General features: G+C 35.1%; 1 protein-coding gene across 1 annotated transcript in view; it reads left to right on the forward strand.

Annotated features, from left to right (window-relative positions):
• NRG1 (neuregulin 1) overlaps window positions 1–25,241 on the forward strand; it is a 218,956-nt gene that overhangs the window by 38,472 nt on the left and 155,243 nt on the right. The window contains exons 2-3 of the mRNA XM_049772342.1: window positions 5,947–6,124; window positions 24,281–24,402. Of these exons, the coding sequence (XP_049628299.1) occupies window positions 5,947–6,124; window positions 24,281–24,402 (300 nt within the window). The remainder of the gene's footprint in view (window positions 1–5,946; window positions 6,125–24,280; window positions 24,403–25,241) is intronic.

The following is a 25,241-nucleotide window of genomic DNA, read 5'->3' on the forward strand; positions in this document are numbered from 1 at the left end:
TGACTCATTGAAGACACCTACAAATTTCTAATCTCTTCCTCCAAATATCATTTCTGAATACACAGGGACAAAGAATCTATTTTTGGCTCCTTGAAAAGCAGAGTAGGTAGAGGATATTTGAAGACTGATTGTTTGGACTATGGAAAATGTAAACTTGGTACATTGTAAGCACGTGAGCGGGACATGAGACTCGGGACATGAGTCTCATGGGACATGAGTTGATGATCATGTTGGCTGATTCTTAACCTAACTCAGAATTATTCACTGTCTCAGAGCAGTGCCTTTAATGCCAGGAATATTCTGAAATATTAATACTATTGAACTTTCTGTTTATTTTTACAGCACTCTTATTTACATATTTTAATTCTATAAGAGAAATGTGTGTGTGTGTGTGTGTGTGTGTGTGTGTGTGTGTGTGTGTGTGCCACACCCTGAGGCACTCAAGAGTTACTTCTGTCTCTGCATTCAGAAATCACTCCTAGCAGGTTTAGGGGCTATATGGGATACTGGTTGGGGATCGACCTGGGTCAGCCTTGTGCAAGGCAAATGCCTTACCTGCTGTGCTATCACTCTAGTCCTGAGAAATGTTCCTTTAATAGTCAAATTTGTGACTGCAGCTCAGAAGAAAAGACTCAGCTACAAAGTATTAAGTTCATTTGTTCTATGTGCACCAATCTTCTCTGTTAGAGAATGCAAGGAAAAATAGGTAGACAAGAAGCATGGGGAACTATTTCTAGTGAATTATTTTTTAAATAATTTAAAATTATTTTTCAATTATTTTTAACATGAGTTTATTAAGAGGAGGACAGTATTCGGTGGCGAAGACTGATTAGTGATGACTATGTGACTTGCATTGCCTAACATAATTGTCAGTCATCACTTTTCACTGTGAGATTTGCACATCTGTGAGACAGACTTTGAAAAGATTGTATGCAAGGAAGAAAGACTTGACTGGGATCATAGCTGAAGGCTCACAGTTACTTGATAATATTTTTGCAGGTTTCCTGTTTAATTTGTTCAATGTGCTGAGGTGCTTTAGATAACTACACAGTGAAACAGAGAATAATGATATGAACTAGTTTTGCATTGTTAGAGCCTTCAGAGAACAGAAATGACAACTTATCATGTGACAAATGCTATCACCATATCTCAGCAGCAAACACATGCTAAAATTTGTTTCCTGCTCCTAACAATACCGTACAATGTGTCAGAAAGCAGTACTGAATTTATTTGGGAAAAAAACCTAGAACAAGAGGATTGATTAGATGAAAGATCTTTTTTAAATACTGGTTTTATCTTTATCACAGATATTCACTGATACATAAAATTATTGTAATTATTGGACATAATTAAATTTATGTGTAATCATCATGAAAAGGAAATAATTGGGGATTATTGTTATCATTTTCTACATTGTATGACTTAGCAAATAAGAAAAGTTGACATCCAAATATAGAAATTTTGAAAAGTATATCCACAATACACAATTGCCTTGAGTTTGAGTTAGAGAATTATATTTGTGAAGTTTTAAGGAATTTTTCAAACATTTAAAATGCGTAAAAAGATGGACCTATAAAATGTGTGGCATTGCTCTGGGGAGTTTTGAGTTCCTATTTTAAAAGTTTGCTCTTTTCTGCACTTTATTGTCTCTAGTGATACATTCCTAAAGGTGTGGATATGTTCATATTAATTTCAAACATGTTTGAAGGTTGCTTAAAACTTGCTCTGTCATTAAATTGTTTCAGGTGTGGAACTTCTGTTCCTTTGAAAACACATGGAAAGCAAAAATATGAACCGTGGTAGACCAAATATAATTAAATCATGCCAGAGAGTCTCAAAACACTTACTGCACTTAAAGCACTAATTTAGCATTACATTTGTTTCAACTAATTGTTAACTAACAGGCTGTTTATTTATTCTTAGACAAAAATTTCAAAACACGAAGAATTCTTTTTTGCAGGTTTAAAATAACAGTACTGAAAAGGGGGCTGGAGAGATAGTACAGTTGGTCGGGCACCTTTCTTAATGTGGATAACCTGAGTTTGATCCCATATGGTCCCTTGTACCTGCCAGTTGTGTTTCCTGAGCAAAGCTAGAAGTAAACCCTGAGTACTTCTGGGTATGGCCTCAAACCCAAAATAAATATATATAAAATAAAATGTAAGTATTGAAAAAATGTAGTCCCAAGTTTTAGAATGACCCCAACTTTGTAAATTTTTCTCTGAATATTAGAAAGTACTTGGTAGATTGCTTTGAGATTTTTTCACTGAAGTGTTTGTTTCATGTGAGTAAACCATATGTCAGACAAATATACAAACTTTCAAAATAGCTTTCACTGACATACAGCTGTTAGTTTATAATCGAATGAATGGAATGTATTGAGAATTATCTTATTATGGACAGATGAGATAAACCATACAAGCCATATGTGCTCAATTTTGGTTTTCATTTTTGTCAAAATATAAATGAAAAATCCAAGGCAATTCCACCAGTGTGACAGTGTGGAAAGAATCAAGAGAACTGATGTTGTTGCCAGGTTTTGTGAATTCTTGAATATGAACTGCCCCATAAACATGTGAGGAACATTTTAGGTAATGCTGAGAACCTAGAATCCAGATCCTGACTCTGGGGTAGTGTCAGATTTTTTTCCTCCATGTAGGCCATGTATATACCTGAATATGCTGAGTTTACAATGAGTACCCATTAGCTTCAGTAATAATGCATTCAAAACTATTTCTCCCTCCAAATTCAGAATTTCTTTTGTTAATTTTCTGTAATACCTCTCATTCAAATCAGTTTCATAGTCTTCCTTTGTCACACATTACATGGACACTATTGTGACTAGTTTCATAGAATATTACATGTGAAATTAACTCTCCAGATTGTTTTCCTTGTATCTGAGATAAAGATAAAGAAGTAGGAAACAAATATATATAGGTGTGTATATATATATGCATATATATGCATATATATATAAATAAAGGTGGAAGGTGAATGATGGTATATGGAAAAGAGGAAAATTAGAGGAAGTAAGATATAAATTAAATTTATGAAAGCTTATTTATTAAAAACAAATAAAAAAAGTTAGTATATTTAATTCCAGAGTGCATTGATAGGTCAGTATATGGAAAGAGAGTCAGAGAGAATAAGATACTGTGCTTGGAACATTTAGCTTAGAGGAAAAGAAATATATTATTGGCTTTTTTGTTTCTTTGTTTTTTGGACCACGCCCGGTGATGCTCAGGGGTTACTACTGGCTATGACTCAGAAATTGCTCCTGGCTTAGGGGAACCATATGAGACGCTGGGGGATTGAAACCTGGTCTGTCCTGGCTTAGTGCAAGCAAGGCAGATGCCCTACAACATGCGCCACTGCTCCAGCTCCATATTACTGGCTTTTATGGTGTAACAAGTGAAGTATAAAATTCAACTGCAAAACTTTACTTACTTATTTAAGTCTATGTGATAAATAAGGAGGCACTTATATTTCAAAGTATATGCGAATGCATATACTACACATACAATATTTGAAAGCATTTTTGGTTCCACTCAGCCCTAGCAAATTCGATTGTTTATAACCCATACTACAAAATGAATGTGAAATAGACAATATTCCGTATATGTGATAATTTCATTTATTGTTTTCAAACCTCCAAAACAGATTCCTAAACTTACATCTTAAAAATAAGACTTCAGTGAAAGATGTTCAGAAAATAAGTCTTATTTTCAAGCTGTCAGAAATACACACACATACACACACACACACACACACACACACACACACACAGAGTCATAAAAAATATAAAGAACCACAGGCAAAACCATCAACTCTCAAAGCCTAAGAACAGCTGAAATACATTTTCTAATTGGAGGCCACCAAGTCTTCATATTAAATCCTTGCTTTTCCACCTCATCTCACAGCCTCCATATAAATAAATAAAAAGAGGGGTCAGGCAATCAGAGGAGTCTAGAAGTGCCTAGTGTGCTTAGAAGTCACAACATTCACATGCTTTTTTGCTGTAATTTCATCCACTCATTTCTGACATTTGGGGTGGATTTATGTGGTCAGGGCAGAGTTGTAGAAAAACAAACAGCCCTGAGTAGGAAAGGTACTCCATTTCCTGTTCATGTCTAACGTGGCTCTGCTGATCATATTTGGCATCTAGGTTGCAATGCCTAGTGAATAAATGCACAATGGATTGGGATGATGTGCTCTCATTGCCTGAGTTTGTTTTTTGGACTTCCTTTGAGTTCCTGAACTGTACCAGTTGTAGACTTTGTTGTTGTATTTTCTGAGACCCGGTGGAAGCAGTTTCTGCAGTCTTGATTATTAAGTCAAACTTTGTGTATATAGAGAGAAATATGTTCAAAGTGCTTTAATTTTTTAAATACTGGGACCAGAGTGATAGTATTGCAGGCAAGCAAGACATTTGCCATTAACATAGTGACCTAGATTCATTCCCCAGTGGGCACCCCCTATCAATTCTCAAATGCTGCTAGAAGTGATCCTTGAGCACAGAGTCAGGAGTTATCTCTGAGTATAGCTGGGAATAGCTAAATTCCCTCCCTGCAAGAAAAAAAACATCAAAATTATTAATATGTTCTATAAAATTTTGAAATAAACTGTAGTGTTTCCCTATAGTCTAATTTATGCAGAATTGAACACTGCCCTTCTTTATCATTTTAGGTAGTATCAAACTATAGAAGTCATGACATTTGACTCAAATTTTATAAAGAATACTCTGAAAAGCCGTCTTGTTTAAATAGAGAAGCTTAATGTGTGTGTTTTATAGGTTAATGCTCAATTTAAATAGTCAAAACTAGTGTTGAGACTATTAGAAGAAATATGTCTGATTAAGCAGTTTGTGTGAAAAATAAAATGAGGCGGAGTGATAGCACAGCAGGCAGGGTGTTTGCTGCGCATACGGCCAATTTGGTTTCAATCCCTAGCACCCCTTATGGTCCCCCATCACCACTCCAAGCCCACCAGAAGTGAATCCTGAGCTAAGGACCAGGAATAACCCAGAGCACCATTGGGTGTGACCCTCAACCTAAAATAAATAAATAAATAAATATACAGATCATTTGACTTGAGTGAAATTGTCATTGACTGTGAGACATTGGTCTTTTGCCTACTTAATGCACCTTTTGCCCACCCAAGAACTTGATAGGAGGGCACATCTCTTTCGGGGGAGCTACTTCTTATTATATCATACTTTGATTATTTTTACTTATTATTTTGTATTGGATTTGGAGAAATTCTGGTGATGGTCAGAGCTTACTACTAGCTCTGTATTAAAATATTCTGGCATTGCTCAGGGGACTGTATGTACACCACACCTGCCTGAGCAAAACTCTCACCTTGCTCTTTGTTCAGCTGCTATTTTTGTTAGACTCAGGAAATATATGTGGTACAGAGAATCAAACCTTCTTCAGTTCTTGCAAGGCAAGCACATTACATTCTTTATCTGATTCTACAAAAATATTTTAAACATAAATATGTCAGCCACTTTCCTGTCTCTGAAATTAAATTTCCCTGATTAAGAAGTTAATCTCATACCTTTTCTTTTGAGACCTGAGATGAAGATAAATTATGACCTAGAACATGCAAGTACTTTAGAGTCTGATTATGTTGGATATTGTTTGAAATGACCAATACTTTGAGTTGTTAATAGTATCAGATAATGAAGGTAAGCAGTGAGGAAGCATATACAATAATTTTAAGGAATTTATAATCTAGTATCTCTTTTATTATCCCTAAATATACTTTCTTTTGGTATTTATTTTTTTCTTCAAATTGAGTTTCATTTTGGGTGATTTATTCTATTTTCTCTCAAATGGCAGAGTTATTTGTATGGATCAAGTTCACTTAAAATGAATATATATTCCTCTTTGAAAGATTACTAAGAGATTAAAAGTTTTTTTTCCTTCTTTTTTTCATTTTTAGCTTTGCCTCCCCGGCTGAAAGAGATGAAAAGCCAAGAGTCTGCAGCAGGATCTAAACTGGTGCTTCGGTGTGAGACCAGTTCCGAATATTCTTCTCTTAGATTCAAATGGTTCAAGAATGGGAATGAATTAAATCGGAAGAACAGACCACAGAACATCAAGATACAGAAAAAGCCAGGGTAAGTACAATGCATGTCTGAGCAGAGGCAATGATGAGCCAGAGAATGAGAATAATAAATTTAACTTAAATCCTAATGCATATATTTGTTATTTAAAAAGAATCCTGTGCCTGTCTGTGCTTCTGAATACCAGAAGGTTTCCTCAGAGGCCTAGGGAGCCAACCTCCCAAAAACTGCATTTTGAAGCTGCCCAGTGAGTAATCTCTGGCTGCAGGGGTCGCCATCCAATAAGCTGAGCTCTCTGGCCTGCGGAGTCAAGCCATGCTGTGCCTTTGATCACTCTGAGAACTTCAAGGGAAACTTCTCCTATGCCTGTCTGTGTTTCTGAATACCTGAAGGTCTCCTCAGAGGCCTAGGGAGCGCACCCCCAAAAACTATCAACTAGAAGCAGCAGAAGAAGGCTTTGCGGCCGTGCACTCTTTCTAACAAATGAACCCCACCACAAATGAACCCCACTACAACACGCAGGATAAACCACACTACAAGCGTGACAATGGGGAAACCTCGCAGCAAACACAATGCACAGAGAATGAAGACGAAAGATTGGATGACCTAATAAATTCCAACCACCTGATTAACCTCTCAGATAAGGAACTTAAAATAGCAATATGGAAGATGTTTGTAGAACTCAAAGATCAATCAGAACAGAACACAAAGACAGAAATCAGAAAACTCCAAACTGAAATAACAGATCTGAAAAACACGGTAGCTCAACTGAATACCTCAATGGATGGCCTCGCCAGCAGGGTAACAACAGCTGAGGAGAGAATCAGAGTACTGGAAGATGTGATGCAGAAAAACTCAACACAGCAGAAGAAATTTGAAAAGAATCATAAGACAAATGAACAGGCAATGGAAAAAGTACTCAAGGTATGCGAACGGATGAAAATAGAAGTCTTTGATAAACTCAACAGAAAGAACATAAGAATCATTGGAATCCCAGAGACCCAGGTAGGAGATCTCCAGGAAGAATCATCTGTCAAAGACATCATCAAAGAGATACTCCCAGAGTTAATGACTACATGCAATCAAATCCTGCATGCCCGAAGAGTGCTAGCTAAAAGAGACCCAAAGAAAAACACCCCAAGACACATCCTCATTACAGTGACAAATACCACAGATAGAGATAGAATAGCAAGACCAAAAAGGGAAATTACATTCAAAGGAGCATCCCTAAAACTTACAGCAGACATGTCACAAGAAACTCTCAAGGCCAGAAGACAATTGGGGGATATTGTGGCAAGACTGAATGAAATGAATGCCTCACTGAGAATACTGTACCCAGCTCGACTCATGTTCAGGTTTGAAGGAAGAGTACATAGCTTCATGGTCAAACAACAGCTCAGAAACTTCACAGATGAAAAACTAGACTTAAAAAAAAACTGACAGGTCTACTCTAAGACAAGAGAGACCAACAAACACAGCAAACTTATCTACAAAGATGACATTAAATCCTATGACAATCATCTCCCTCAATGTCAATGGACTAAATTCACCAATTAAAAGACACAGAGTGGCAAAATGGGTCAAAAAGACGAATCCAGCCTTCTGCTGCCTAAAAGAAACACATCTGTATAGTCAGAACAAACATAGACTCAAAATCAAAGGCTGGGGGAAAATCATCCAAGCAAACAACACCCTCAAAAGAGCTGGGGTGGCCATATTAATATCTGATGACACCAACTTTATACTCAGAAAGTGGTAAGGGAAAAAGATGGACACTGTGTACTAATCAAGGAATATGTGCAAAAGGAAGAAGTCCGACTATTAAACATATATGCACCCAATGAGGCACTAGCAAATTATCTAATACCGTTACTGACAAATCTGAAAGAAGAAATCACTAATAACACAATAATTATGGGAGACCTCAACATGGCCCTATCAACATTTGATAGGTCAACCAGACTGAAACCCAACAAAAACATACTAGCCCTGAAAAGAATAATGGAAGAAAGAGGACTAGGACTAGTATATATATATATATATATATATATATATATATATATATATATATATATATATATATATATGGCACTCCATTCCAAAAAAATCCTGGATACACATTCTTCTCCAACATACATGGGTCATTCTCCAGAATAGACTACATGCTGACACATAAAACATACCTCCATAAAATCAAGAGGATAGAAATCTTGCAGGCTACCTTTGCTGACCACAAGGCTCTGAAATTAGATGTGAATTACAAAGCACACAGAAGAAAAACTTTAACAATTGGAAATTAAACACCCTGCTACTGAACAACCAGTGGGTCCGAGATGAAATCAAAAAGGAAACCAAAACTTTCCTGGAAACAAATGATAATGAAGACACAAACCGCCAGAATCTATGGGACACAGTAAAAGCGGTCCTGAGAGTAAACAGCTCTACAAGCACACATCAGGAAGAAAGAAAGGGCATACCTGAATAACTTAATGATGAAGCTCAGGTCCCGGAGAGATAGCACAGTGGTGTTCGCCTTGCAAGCAGCCGATCCAGGACCAATGGTGGTTGGTTCAAATCCCGGTGTCCCATATGATCCCCCGTGCCTGCCAGGAGCTATTTCTGAGTAGGCAGCTAGGAGTAACCCCTGAGCACCGTTGGGTGTGGCCTAAAATCCAAAAACCAAAAAATAAAAATAAAAACGCAACTCAAAAAATTAGAAAATGACCAACGAAAAGAACCAAAAATAGAGAGAAAGAAGGAAATAACAAAGCTGAAAGCAGATTTCAATGAAGTGGAAAACCAAAAAACAATCTGAAATATCAACGAAAGCAGAAGTTGGCTCTTTGAAAAAATAAACAAGATTGATAGACCATTGGCAAAACTCACAAAGAAAGAGAGAGACATCTGATAACCCATATTAAAAATGAAAAGGGGGAGATCACGACAGATATTGCAGAGATCCAAAGGTTAATCACAGACTACTTTGATAAACTTTATGCTACTAAATATGAGAACCTAGAAGAAATGGAAAAATTCTTGGATACTTATAACCTTCCACATTTAAGTAAGGAGGATGTAGCATATCTAAACACCCACATCACTACTGAGGAAATTGAAACTGTAATCAAACATCTGCCCAAAAAGAAAAGCCCAGGCCTGGATTGATTTCATAATGAATTTTTTCCAATCTTTCAAGAAGAGCTACTACCAATCCTAGCCAGGCTCTTTCATGAAATTGAAAAAACGGGAACACTCCAAACAGCTTCTATGAAGTTTGATACCAAAACCAGAGAGAGATGCTGCCAAAAAAGAAAATTACAGACCAATATCCCTGATGAATGCTGATGCAAAGATCTTCAACAAAATCCTGGCAAATAGGATCCAATGCATCATCAAGAAGATCATACACTACGACCAAGTAGGTTTCATCCCAGGAATGCAAGGATGGTTTAACATCCGTAAATCTATCAACATCATACACAACATCAACAACAAGAAAAATAAAAATCACATGAACATATCAATAGATGCAGAGAAAGCATTTGATAAGGTCCAGCACCCATTCTTGATCAAAACTCTCAGCAAGATGGAAATGAAAGGAACCTTTCTCAATCTAGTTCAAACCATCTACCACAAGCCAATGGCAAATATTATTCTCAATGGAGAAAAAATAAAAGCCTTTCCTCTAAACTCTGGTACAAGACAAATCTGTCTGCTCTCACCACTCCTCTTCAACATAGTACTGGAAGTTCTTGCTATAGCGATTAGGCAAGAAAAAGATATCAAGGGAAACTATATAGGAAAGGAAGAAGTCAAGCTCTCATTGTTTGCAGATGACATGATCTCTACTTAGAAAATCCTAAAGACTCTACCAAAAAGCTTCTAGAAACAATATACTCATATAGCAAGGTGGCAGGCTACAAAATTAACACACAGAAATCAATGGCCTTTTTATACACCAATAATGATAGGGAAGAGAAGCAAGTCAAGAATGCAATCTCATTCACGTTAGTGCCACACAAACTCAAATATCTTGGAGTCAACTTGACCAAAGATGTGAAGGACCTATACAAAGAAAACTATAAAGCCCTGCTTCAAGAAATAAGAGAGGACACATGGAAATGGAAACACATACCCTGCTCATGGATTGGCAGGATTAACATCATAAAATGGCAATACTCCCCAAAGAATTATACAGATTTAATGCGATCCCCTTAAAAATACCCATGACATTCTTCAAAGAAGTTGATCAAACACTTATGACGTTTATCTGGAACAATAAACACCCTCGAATAGCTAAAGCACTCCTAGAGAAAAGGAAATTGGGAGGTATTAATTTCCCATTACTTTGAACTGTACTACAAAGCAATAGTTATCAAAACAGCATGGTATTGGAATAAAGACAGACCCTCAGATCAGTAGAATAGGCTTGAGTTCTCAGACAATGTTCCCCAGACATACAATTACCTAATTTTTGACAAAGGAGCAAGAAATTCTAAGTGGAGCAGGGAAAACCTCTTCAACAAGTGGTGCTGGCAGAAGTGGTTAGCCACTTGCAAAAAAGCGAACATAGACCCCCCAGTTAACATCATGTACAAAGGTAAAATCCAAATGGATTAAAGACCTTGATATCAGACCTGATACCATAAGGTATATAGAACAACATGTCGGTAAAACACTCCATGACACTGAGACTAAAGGTATCTTCAAGGAGGAAACTGCACTTTCCAAGCAAGTGGAAGCAGAGATCCACAGATGGGAGTGGATTAAGCTGAGAAGCTTCTGCACATCAAAAGAAATAGTGCCCAGGATACAAGAGACACCCACTGAGTGGGAGAAATTATTCACCCAACACCCATTAAATAAATAAGGGGCTAACATCCAAAATATACAGGGCTCTGACAGCACTTTACAAGAAAAAAACATCTAATGTCGGGACCGGAGAGATAGCATGGAGGTAAGGCGTTTACCTTTCATGCAGAAGGTCATCGGTTCAAATCCCTATGTCCCTTATGGTCCCCCGTGCCTGCCAGGGGCAATTTCTGAGCACGGAGCCAGGAAAAACCCCTGAGCACTGCTGGGTGTGACCCAAAATTCACACAAAAAAAATCTAATCCCATCAAAAAATGGGGAGAAGAAATGAACAGACGCTTTGATTAAAAAGAAATACAAATGGCCAAAAGGCACATGAAAAAAATGCTCCATATCACTAATCATTAGAGAGATGCAAATCAAAACAATGATGAGATACCACACCACAGAGATTGGCATACATCACAAAGAATGAGAACAATCAGTGCTGGCGGATATGTGGAGAGAAAGGAACTCTTATCCATTGCTTGTGGGAATGCCGTCTAGTCCAACCTCTATGGAAAGCGATATGGAGATTCCTCCAAAATCTGGAAATTGAGCTCCTGTTCGACCCAGTTATTCCACTCTTAGTTATATACCTTAAGAACAGAAGAATACAGTATACAAACCCCTTCCTCACACTTATATTTATTGCAGCACTATTCACAATAACCAAGCTCTGGAAACAACCAAGATGCCCTTCAACAGACATATGGCTACAGAATACATGGTACATACACACAATGGAATATTATGCAGCCGTCAGGAGAGATGAAGTCATGAAATTTTCCTATACATGGATGTACATGAAATCTATCATGCTGAGTGAAATAAGTCAGAGGGAGAGAGAGAGATGCAGAATAGTCTTACTCATCTATGGGTTTTAAGAAAAATAAAAGTCATTTTTGCAACAATCCTCAGAGACAATGATAGCAGGGCTGGAACTTCCAGCTCACTTCATAAAGCTCACCACAAAGAGTGTTGAGTGCAGTTATAGAAATAACTACACAGAGAACTACCATAATCATGTGAATGAATGAGGGAACTGGAAAGCCTGTCTGGAGTACAGGTGGGGGTGGTGTGGGATGGAGGGAGATTTGGGACATTGGTGGTGAGAATGTTGCACTGGTGAAGGGGGGTGTTCTTTACATGACTAAAACCTAATCACAATCATATATGTAATCAAGATGCTTAAATAAAGGGAAAATTATGATTTGTAGGGCTAGAGGAATAGCACAGTGGTAGGGCATTTGCCTTGCACACGGTTAAAAAGAACAACCAAATAAAAAAAAGCCATGTACATAATAAAGCAAATGTTTTTAATTGTATTATGTCCAGAAATTACATCATGATACATTAAAGCATTTAAATTTTCTTTTTTTTTTTGTTTTGTTTTTGTTTGGGGCTCATATCCCACAGCACTCAGGGGTTACTTCTGGTTCTGCCCTCAGAAATTGCTTCTGGCAGGCTCAGGGGACCATATGGGATGCTGGGATTAGAACCACCATCCATCTGCATGCAAGGCAAATGCCCTACCTCCATGCTATCTCTGGCCGTGAATTTAAATTTTCTGATAATTAAAACTTGTGGGTAAAGAAAAGAAAGATGGGTGTGAAAATGATAGGGCTTTGAGGGAAAAGAGAGATTAAGGAAAGAAGATAACATTTGTGGTAATTTTAATAAGTTAGTTAGATCCTAAAATTTAATTAAAAAATAAAGATTAGGGACCAATAATATATAGGTTATATAGTGGTGCATATTCTTAGCATCTTCAAGCATTGAATTTGATCATTGTGCAGAATGTGGTCCTGCTGAGTTCCTTACATCCAGGCCCAAATCCCTAATGCTACTGTCAGAAGCCCCTATAGCCAGAAGTGGCTTAAATTCTGATGAGCACTCTTGGTTGTGGCCTCTATAAAGAAAGACAAATGCTCTTTGGGATCCAAGTGTTTTCATTAATAATAATTCTAACTTTATTATAACACTTAGTGGCTAACCAAAAGAGTTATAATATAGTTACTTGAATTTGAACAATGTTGTAAATGATGGGCCAGAAGTAAGAGGTAATAGGGATTAAGATATTGCCTGTGGATGAGCCCAGTTCAAATCCCTGGCAATGCATTTGGTTTCCTAAGCACTACCATGGAGCACTCTGAGCAAAGAGCAAGAAATACTCCTGAGCAGTAAACAGGTTTGGCTATCCACCTCCAAAAGAAATATATTAATGCATCAAATACTAGCTAATAAGTGCTTTTAAGGTGTATTTCCTTCTTGGGGGTTGTTGGCATCTCAATGTGAGATGTGTACCTTTTTTTACTTTAGGTTGTATTTTTCTTGTATATTTGCTTAACATATATACTCTTGGCTTTTTCCCCTCCAAAGAAGACTCTCTGTCTCTCTTTGTCTCTCTCTTTCTTCTCCCCCCTTCCTTTTTCTCTCTCACTCTCATGTCTCTCTAAATAAAATTATTTTACTTAAAAGAGAAATACCTTAATTGACAATTCCATTAAACTATGCCACCATTTAAAACATAATTAACCTAGGTGGCAAGAATCCTCTATTTTCCAATTAGATTCCTGTTTGAAATGGCTTCATGGGATTCTTATATGTTCGTAGATGATTTCTAAAAAGTTTCTAAAATTATATTTTCTTATGATTCTTATGCTTTTGGTTTTATTGATAAAAGAATTTCTTCAGTCCAGAGAAATAGTTTAGGAGTTAAGACAGTTGCTGTCAAGCCCATTTTGATCCTTGACACTTTATATTGTTTCTCAAGTACATTCCTGTGCACAGAGCTAGGAGTGAGTTCTAAGTACTGTCAGGAATGGCCCATATACTTCATCTTTCACAAATAATTTAATTCTTCAGAGCTAAGGATCTAAATAAAAGGACTAGACACACATATTGTGTGCTAGTGTCCCCAGATTTGGTGCATGGCACTGAATGGTCCCCAGAGCACTATAAAGAGTGACCCCTGAGCACCAAGCTAGAAGTATCCCTGAGCAAAACTGGGTACCCCTAACTCCCCCCCAAAATAATTTTTTCCTCTAATATATCAAAGTACATTTTGAAAATAACATAGCTAACAGGGGCCAGAGAGATAGCATAATGGTAGGACGTTTGCCTTGTATGCGGCCAACCCAGGAGGGACCTGGTTCTATTTCAGGCATCCCATTGGACCTCCAGCCTTCTAGGGGGCAATTTCTGAGTGCATAACAGGAGTAATTCCTGAGCATCATTGGGTTTGGTCCAAAAGCCAATTAATCAATCAATCAATCAATCTATAAAGTTAAAAAAAACAAAGTTAAACTATTACATTTTTGTTATAAGTCTTTTTTTCACTGTGACAAACATAATATTGATTTCAAACTCAGATTTTTTTTTTTTGGTTTTTCGGGCCACACCGGTTTGATGCTCAGGGATTACTTCTGGCTAAGCTCTCAGAAATTGCCCTCAGCTTGGGGGACCATATGGGACGCCGGGGGATCAAACCGAGGTCCTGATCCTTGGCTAGTGCTTGCAAGGCTGGCACCTTACCTCTAGCGCCACCTCGCCGGCCCCAAACTCAGATTTTTTAATTCACATTTCTGAGGATTTTCCTAAAATCCAAAGTATAATAAAGACACAATAAAAAGATGTTTTCATGTGTACTTTGTATCAACTTCCAACCAAAGGTTTCTATGAGCTAAAGAAAGCAAAGTGATCATAATGGAAAGGTTGTTTTGCCTCATTATCAGAGCATTTAATTGCTGTAATAACCATATTTAGGGAATTTTTCTCATGTCCATGTTCAACTATGTTAATCATTCTTTACTGATTGTGTAAGTAGGTTTTAGATTTGGAAGTTTAACAAGACACAAGAAAAAGTATTGACATTGACAAAATAAAATACTGTAACATGGTGTTTTAGACATAAGTATGTTTATGTTTTATAATATTTTATAGGTAGTTTGGACAATCAAATTGTATATAGTGACTGCCTAATTTTACATATTAAGAACTTTGGAGTCAAAAAAGTATTTTAGTTTGCCAAAGTGACACATTGGGAAGAAAAAAAGCTGGCACACAGATATGTTATTGAGCTTGTTAATGCCTCATTCCTTCTTTCAAATGAGAAATGTCTGTGGTAAATAATATATTGCAAAGAAAGAAGATAAAGAAAGTAGACTGACTTAAAGAAGTAATTTTTCTTATAAATTTTAAGAAGAAATGAATTATTATGTTGAATTGAATACATTTTGTTGGGTTGCTTTTCATCGGTAAATTTAGTAAAAAATATTACAGATTTATATGCACACGCAAGGTAATATCACACTGTCTAATGATACCAGTAATATTTAAGTAACCACAAAGGACCTTGTTAGGAGTGTTGGGAGATGAAAATAGTGTAGGATTTCATCTCTATAACTTGTGGATCATAAGATTGTATTCTTACCTAGTTTATCTTTGTTTTTATAAAACGGAGACTCCAGAGATTGTGTCTAACATTCTTAGAGCTAGAAAGCATTGAGATATATATTTTTAAGATTATGTAAAGGGCATTATTTTATTAGAGAGAGTAAAATATGATATATAAATCCCCATACATTCTAATGAAAATGAAAGAAAAATGAAAAAATATGAAAGAATATGTAGAAAGAATATGTCAAGCAAAATGAAATTATGTAGAAAGATCTCAGTGTGGCTATACAAGTTTATACCAATAAATTAATTATGGTTTTTATTTCTGTGTTATATAAAAATATGCTTTTCATCTAGAGAGGATAAATCCAGAAAGCCAAAATTTCAATCAGTATATCTCTTAGTGGTCTTTGAGTGGATTATTTTATATATTGGGGTAACGCTGCTTTATTATCAAAGTTTAATTAGATTAATGAAAACTAATATTATTACAATAAAACCATGTTTAATAGTTTATATATGATGCTATGTAACATGGGAGGTGAAGAGAGGGGAGGCCCCCATAGTGGGAAGCTGCTGTGAAGGGTTGTGACTTAGTTGGGGAAAGAGAATGCCCAGTAGTTGGTGAGTAATGTGGGATGAACAGTTATAAAAAAAAAAGGAAGAGAAAAATAGCATACAGCAGCAAGTTCTATAGGTGGATAGCAAAGAGGCCAAACAATTGGAGTAGTGGGACGGGGAAGGCAATTTTTCTTTTTATTGGGCAAACTCTTATGTGGTCAGGGTCTTAATCAAGAAACTGGATACAAACAGGAATAAGACGTGCCCTCCTAGGAGTTATGTTCTGAGAAGAACGAAGCAGTTAAAATACTATTTTAAATCCTGCCATTGTGATAATCATAGTCTGTATACAGACTAAAACACAGTTGGGAGACCAGATTAGGACTGCAAGGGTTTCCTATATTAAAAAGGATGCTGAAGGAAAGCTGATGTAAATAAAGGAATAGGACAGGATCTCTACCGACTGAACCTAGTCAGTCTGAGGCTCTCATTAAAATCTAATGAAGTTGAGCAAATAAGGTTAAAATATAGAGTGAGCTTTCTAGAATGAATGTAGTTTTTGAAAGGGCACGTGTGTGCTTGCATTTGTAATTGGATACTTGGCTTGGTTGCCACGTACAAGTATCATTAGTATTAACATTTTTTTTAGGTTTGGTTGCATTGACCCAGATAACTCAAAGCACTGTCAATGCTAAAAGCATTGATAAAATCTCATTGTACTTTAAAAAAAGAGCAATATTCACAAATTGCTTCTTTTAAAAATAGCCTTGCACCTTGGTGGAAAGAATTAAGTGGAGGGTGGGGGAGTACATGAGTGCATGATTCTTCTTCAGATTATGTCAATTAAACATTCCTAGACATGACATTGAGCATAGATTATCTAAAAAATATGGCATTTTGTGTGAAATGGAAAGCTATTTGAAAGTAATTCAATTCATCATGTTTCATAATTGGGGTCCAGTAATTTCTTACATTTTTTTAGAAATATTTTTGTGTGTTTTAAACGTTTGTCTCGTGAGATTATTAGGGAGGGGCGTGACAGTTTAGGACCTGAGTTACTAGGAATTTAGTCTGGGTCTCCTTTGCTGAGCCCATTGAACATATTTCTGATCCATGTATTTGCTTTTTGTTTTATTGTTATTTTAAAAAAATTCTTTTACAGTTTAATCTAAAGTTTCATAATTTTTTCACTATTAAGATACTCCAATTGTTAACATTCACAAAGGTTACTTGGGTACTTGAATAAAGTTATGTTTGGCAATAGTCACTAAGCACAGGCCAATTTTAGTATGAAGTTAGAGGTTCCTTTTAGATTTATGTATCACAAATGGTATTTATTTACTTATCATATATTTATTTATCAGTCCATTTTTATTTATCATAATATTTAATCCCTCCCAATTCTCATATAGGTTTCTTTTTCACATTCTATAGTGTAGTTGCTATCAGCCATAATTTCCTGTTGATCTTTTAGGATTAACAATTCACAGCAATATGCCATTATTTTTGAAGTTTTATCTCTACTTCTACCCCTTCTTTCTAATAAATATATGTCTATGCATTCTTATAGTTATGAGTTTATATGTGAGTCTGTTTTACTTGGCTCAGTGGTATGTGGGACCAATGAAGAGAATTGGAAATTGCCCTCATATTGTATGTCTGCATAGGCCTTTGTTCTTGTTTCCTTTGCTTGGTGTATGATTTTGATCATGAAAACTGATGAAAGTGCATGGTGTGTGACAGGTTCATATTTGGGGCTGTTTAACTATCTGTTTTATTTTAGATCTAGTTAAGACAGAATTTCTGTAGTCTGTGTGGGGTAGGTATAGTTTTGTATTCCCTTATATTCTCTCGGTTCTTAGCTTTGACGCATACACCATTTTTTATTTAAAATTGGCTCAAATTGGTTTCTTTAGTTTTGTAGAAACTTTTAAAATTACTTCCTGTCAATTATATATATTTTTCCTGTATTAGAAAAATTTATACATCTTTTCTTCTCATCTTAGCTAAATCACTCAGGTAAATCATTTTAGCTACTTTAAATGTAGGAACTTTTAACTTCCTTGGATATAAAATGGGAATACGTAAGGCCAATTTATATGGTTTTTGTGAACTATTTGGTGTCTGTTTTTGGGAAACATAATAGTCATACAAGTCCTACTGTCCTTCATTTCCCTTACCTTATTGTAAGTTAAATAGTATTTAAAGCTGTATTAAGCTGGTAAACATACACAATTAATGTATGATTTACCAGAAATAAGAAATGAATGAAACTATATAAACTGAAATCTTTCCTCATGTATCTAAATAAATCACATATAATAATCTACTGTGAAAGAATTAAACTGAATAAGAAACACTAGAATAGCTATTGAAACCTGAAATCCATATTATAAGTGAGTACTAATTATAAAACCTCAATATATATAATATGAATGATAAATAAATCACTATATAGAACTGTTATTTAAAAGAACATTCTATGTCTGAAACTATTGTAAACCATCTTGTAAATTATGAATCTAAATAAAAAATTGGGGGAACCACACTCTATAGTGCTAAGGAGGCTCTACATTCAGGGACCACTCCTGGCAGACTTGGAGTACAATATGAGATGATTAGGAACAAACCCAAGTTGGCCATATGCAGGGCAAACACCATGCATGCTGTGTTATCTCTAAATAAAAATATTTTAAGTGCAAAAATGAGAAGGAAAATTGCTTATCATTGTAATTTTGCATCATTTTTTATTCTAACATCTCTGGGGATTATAGAAATACAAATATTTCAGAAACATATAGAATGTAATTATAATGGCAACACTTTTTGTGCTTGTAAGCATTGTTTAAAATGTTTATATAAAGTAACTCAGAACTTTTGAAAAATTAAATTTATGCTTCTCATCTTACAAGATAATTTGTTAAAGAGTAAAACATTAGATTTTTTTTATTTTGAAGGTTGAAGTTAATACCTGTTCCAAAAAATATTTCCATACTGCAGATTATTGTTGCAATATGTAGTTTTCAAAGAAAGATTTGTTTATATTTATAATTAATTCCTAGTTTTCATTACTATTCTAGTTCCCAAGAAATGAAACTTTATTTATGCTTAAAGTTTGAAGGTGCCTTAGTGCAAAACTTTGCAATTTTATTGAATTGCAAGAAGGGGTGACAACTAGGCTAGAGAAATAGTACAGAGGTTAGTTACTATTTTATAGTAGTGTAATAGTATAAACACTTTCTAATAGTATAAATACCTGATATTAAGGTGTTTATACTAGTAAGGTTTTGTTTGTCTTGCATGCAGCCCATCCTGATTTGAACTCCTGTACCAGAAAATGCCTTGATATTCACCAGGTGCAGCACTGAAGACCACTCTCTCCCCCCTAGCACCAATGCAGTTGCATGGGTAATCCTAGAACTGTAATGACAGTATACCTCCACCTCCACATCCTCTGGCCTTTCCATTAAAGTGTTGGCTTCCAAGCCCCCTTAGAACTGCTTGGGAGACTGATTGTCCCTAAAAATTTAACAGCCAACCTGCATATTGCCTTTATATTTTTAAGTATGATGCTATCATTGAAGCTTTTGTTTTAAAAGAAAATTTACAAAGAAATAGTTGAAACCACTCCTTTCTCAGCAAGCTTTTTCCTGAAAATATGCTTGACAAATGGTTACCTAGTCTTGAAACAGACAAAAGAAGAAACTTGGTTTTTATTTATGAGTTATTCAAGGCCTTTTGAATTATCCAAATTCTACATTATAAAAGCATGCAAAGTATACCTTTTTTTTCCTGTTGAACTTCCAAGTGCTTTTCCAAAATGCATATTTTTCCAGGTGACAACCAGGTATTTCAGTATCTACCCCAATTTGGTACATAATTGCTTAAAATGGTACCACTTTTCATTAATAGAATCACTCTAGTAATAGAATTTGTAGGTCCATTATAATCCTAACTACCCTTCCTCAAAGTACTCTTGTTATTGATAGTATTCATCAAATTCTAATTTAAAACATAACAATCAAAATATAATTCTGTATTATAGGTTCTCCAGACATTGAATAACATATTGGGATTTTTATCTCATTTGCTCTATGCTCTGTTTTAATATTAACTTGGTCAAATAGTACCTAAAATTATTTTTGTCAATAGTTGTTTAAAATGGAGAAATATTAAATGTGCTTCTATTTGAAATCCCTTGTTATGCATACATTATGATCAATGCAGTGCTCTCTCACATCCTGTAGCTCTTTTACTGATTTTGAAGCTGAATGTATTTGTTATGCATATCTTGATTAAATTGAATCTTGTTCTTGGCCATTGATGTTCAGTCGTAGAATTCCCAAGGGTGCTCTCTACAAAAAGGATTTGTAGAATCTCTTGTCATGTCTGCCCTGGAAATTTACTGCACATATTTACATAAAAACAAGAGATACTCTTGTAAAAAAAAATCCAATTGTTTATATATATTTAATATGTTTATTTAAGCATGGGTTTTTGTTTCCTTGCTTTTTTCCTTCTTTTCTGTTTCTCTTTTTCTTCTTCTCTTTCTCTTTGTCTATTTATTTACATTCCTTGCAACATTATTCCAATAAGCACTATTCAGGTCTGTTAGAATAATTTTGATTTTCAGAAATATTCCTATAAAATTGTGTTCATTGTATTTTTGATTATTATGCTTCTTATTATTTAATCCTATTGGACAGGTTTAATAATTAAAATATTAAAAATTAAATTCATGAAAAAACTGGGCCTATCAATATCTGTACCAAGATTTGTATAAACCAGAAAACAAAGGGTATTTTTGTGAAGTATAATAATTTGAGGGATTTCCACCAACTTTGTTGGGATGTTTAATAATAACTTCAAGATAGTAGAGCACAACAATTGACCTTTCTATAAAATGGATACCAGAACATGTTATTTATTTAGTGAAGAAATAGTTTTTAATGAAAGAAATTTAGAGAATTGTGAGTAGAAGAGAGAGAAAAAGAAGGTGTGGAATTGGAGTGATAATGAAGCAGATAGGACACTTAACTTGTACACAATCTATGCAGGATCAATCCCCAACACCATATATGGTTTTCTTAGCTCCACCAAAGAAATTCCCAGTACAGAGTCAGCAGTAAGCCCTGAAAACCACCAGATTTTCACCTCTATCCCCTCAATAAAAACCCAAAAAAATCAAAACAAAAAAAACTATCAAACTTGGAAGATGTATTTTATGACAAAACTGTATATTATTCTAAATTTTCTCTTTTTGCGTTTTCTTCTTGTTACCTACCACCCAAAATCCTGGCAGTCAATACTTGACTATCTTCTAAAAAAGAAAGCTTCAGAAGGCTCTAATAATTCCTGAGTTAATCCCAGTAGATTCATTTTTTATTTTTAAATAATTTTTAATTTTAAACAATTTTTAAACAATTTTATAAGGGCCTCATCAGCAGTGTTGGGTCCTAGGAATACTTGGCTGGACAATGTTGATCTGGTACTTGGCTATTCAGATTGGCAATATGGCACTTCTATGTCTGGTTGTGCTGGTGGCAACTATATTTGTGTGACAAGGGTGCTATGCAGTGCTAGACCAGGTGTTCCATATTTTGAGACATATGCTTGACCTCTGATTTTAGTTTTTAAAACTTTAAATAAAAGAAACATACAAATAATAACTCTCTGTTCCTTAAATTACAGTTAGTATCTAATATCATATAACAGATGCAAGTCACAAAGATAGCTGTGTTCAAAAAAAAAAAAAATTTGGGGCCAGAGAGATAGCATGGAGGTAGAGAGTTTGCCTTGGATGCAGAAGTATGGTGGTTTGAATCCCAGCATCCCGAGCCTGCCAGGAGCGATATCTGATCATAGACCAGGAGTACCCCCTGAGCGTTGTCAGGTGTGACCCAAAAACCAAAAAACAATTCTGGCTACTAATTTAATATTCACAATTTTGTAAAAACTCAGAATATTTTTCCAAAAATATTTATACCAGCATGTATAACCACTAGTGAAGTACAGTGTTTCTGATGATGAGAACTTTAAGGAAAGACATTTTAATATCTTTTGGAGTAATAAATTGTTTTCATCCAGAATTATAATTCCTCCCATTCCACGGATGACCTTTTTACCCTATTCACTGTTTCTTTTAAAGTGCAGAAGCTTCTCAGTTTGATGTAAACCCACTTGTTTATATCGGCTTCCACTTCTTTGGACAGTGGTGTTTCCTCCTTAAAGATGACTTTAGTCATGGAGTGTTTTGCCTTCCTTCTTTATACCTTATAGTTTCCTGTCAGATATCAAGATCTTTAATCCATTTTAATTTGGCCTTTATGCATTGTGTTAGATAGAGGGGTAAGTTTGCTTTTTTTGCATGTGATGTACAGTTGTCCCAACACAACTTGTTGAAGAGGGTTTCCTTGCTCCATCTTGCTTTTTTGCCCCTTTGTCAAAGATTGTCAAAGATTGATTGTATGTCTGATGTTCATTCACTGAATGCTCATGTCTATTCCACTGATTGCTTATTTTTATTATTGCTGTTTTTATTTCAATACTGTGCTATTTTAATGATTATTACTTTGTTGGGAAAGTGATGCCTCCCATTTTCCCCCCAAAGGGTTGCTTTAGTTATTCTTGAGCGTTTATTGTTCTAGATTAATTTTAGGAGTGTTTGATCTGCTTCTTTGAAGAATGTCATGGGTATCCTTAGAAGCATTTTATTAAATCTGTATAATTCTTTGGGGAGTATTTCCATTTTAATTATGATAATCCTCTCAACCCATGAACAGGGAATATGTCTTCATTTCTTATGTCCTCTTTAATTTATTGATACAATGTGTTGTAGTTTACATAGGTCCTTCACTTATTTAGTTAAGTTGACTTCATGAAATTTGAATTTTTGTGGTGCTATTATGAATGGGATTGTTTTTAATGTCTATTAACCCAATATACATCAGATAAGGGGCTAATATCTAAGATATAAAAGGTACTGGCAGAATTTACCAAGAAAAAAATCTAATACCATCAAAAATGAGGAGAAGAAATGAACAGATATTTTCTTAAAGAAGAAATGGAAATGACCAAAAAACCATGAAAAAATGCTCCACATCATAATCACAGAGATGCACATCAAAACAGCATCAAGACATTATATCATGGCACAGAGACTGGCACACATCACAAAGAACAAGAACAGCCGCTGCTGGCATGGATGTGGGGAGAAAGGAGCTCTCATTCACTGCTGGTGGGAATGTCATCTAGTTCAGGCTCTCTGGAAAACAATATGGATATTCCTTAAAAATAACTGGTCATTGAGCTCCCTTGTGATCCAGCAATACCACTACTAGGAACACAAAAAACACAATACAATAATGTCCTCTGCACTCCAATATTCATAACGACACTTTTTACAACAGCCAAAATCTGGAAACAACCCAGATGTCTGACAACAGATGAGTGGCTAAAGAAACTGTGGTACATATACACAATGTAATACTAGATAGCTGTTAGGAAAAATGAAGTCATAAAATTTAACTATCTATGGATGGATATAGAGACTATTATGCTGAGTGAAATAAGTCAGAGGGAGAGAGATAAACACTGGGTAGTCTCACTTACCTGTAGAATTTAAGAAAAATAAAAGATAGTATAGTAATAATACCCATAAACAATAGAAATGAGGGCTGGAAGAATCAGTTCATGATATAAAGCTTACCACAAATAGTGATAAAGGCAGTTAGAGACATAACAACACTAACAACTACCATGAGAGTAATAGAGAAATAGAATGCCTGTCCTGAAGACAGGCAGGGCTTGGGAGAGGAGGGAAATAGGGGACATTAATGGAAGGAAAGTTGCACTTGTGAGGGTGAGTGCACATTTTATGACTGAAACTCATTTATGCACATGTTTGTAATCATGGTGCTAAAATAAAGAAATTATTATTAAAATTATAATTTCTGATGCTACTTGTTGTTACAGAGCTCTTTTCCATTCCATTTTTCATTGTCCATACTGGACTTGTAAGAAATTATTTTAACTTTTTCATTATATGACTCTTTAGGTGACATGTAGATGTAAAGAGGAATAAAATTTATTCAGTTGTAGTAGATTTCTCAAGCATTAATATGGTTATCAATATGTAATAGTGAAGCAAAAATTTTTAATCACTTATCTGGGTGACAAAGTTGAGATTATGTTTGTAGTATGAATTTTATGTGATATTTTTTTCTATTTTAAAACTCGTACAAGCGAATCCATATGCTAATAAATCTATATGGAGTATAGAAGGAGAGCTTGAGGACTCTAAAGCTAAACTGTATTTTTATTGCATTTCAATGAAATACTTATACTAATTTTGTATATACTTTATATATGTAAATATATACTTTTCTGATTTTACAGGAAGTCAGAACTTCGCATTAACAAAGCTTCTTTGGCTGATTCTGGGGAGTACATGTGCAAAGTGATCAGCAAATTAGGAAATGACAGTGCCTCTGCAAATATCACCATTGTGGATACAAATGGTAAGAGATACCTGCTACCTCCTATATCTTGATATCTTCAAGAAGTTTGATAAGACTTGTATTTAGCTTGTGAGTTAAATGTCACTGGAAAAAATAGAAACGATGAAAGGAAAACCACTTATTTCAAGTATCTGATATGTCCTTAGTAAAGTCCTTCACTCCATAAGGTGATATAGATTGAAATAAACTGATTTTGTTCATAAAGAGGATTTAAATAAGGTCATTAATGATATAGATGAGTTGCTAAAAAGAAAGACATTTGCATATTCAGGTAAAGGATGCACATGTTCCTAAATTATGTACTCCTATATTCTGTAAGAACATGTGCACATTGTGTATCTATCTATGTGTTGTGGAAACAATACAATTCTGATTAAATCTTGGCAGTTTTATGCTCCTGCATTATATGATTTTTATAGGCTATAGGTATTAGAAAACTTTAGATTTTTTAAGTTTGTTAATTCAAAATTAAAAATTCTTAGAGATAAAGAATTTTCTGTAATTCATAGATTTGGTTTCAGTCTGTGCACAGCACAGGAGTTATTTCTTTTGCACTTTAGAGTAACTTGGAGGTAAAAGTGCAACCTACCCTTTGACATCTACTGAATTATCTAAGTAAGGTAAAAGAACAAGTGCTGGTGACTCATTGTTACATAGTAACCCAGTGCTTCACAATTTGATGCAATTATCAATTGGAACGGAGGTTGATTTAGTTGCAAACATATGGAAATGCATAATGATGTCAAAACCCTCGCATAAAATATGGAAATGCATAATGATGTCAAATGAGGTGCTTCTCCTCATTTGAATTATAGCATTTAACTAACACCTGCCTTCAA

This window comes from Suncus etruscus, chromosome 4 (genome assembly GCF_024139225.1).
Source record: "Suncus etruscus isolate mSunEtr1 chromosome 4, mSunEtr1.pri.cur, whole genome shotgun sequence".
Lineage (NCBI taxonomy): Eukaryota > Metazoa > Chordata > Mammalia > Eulipotyphla > Soricidae > Suncus > Suncus etruscus.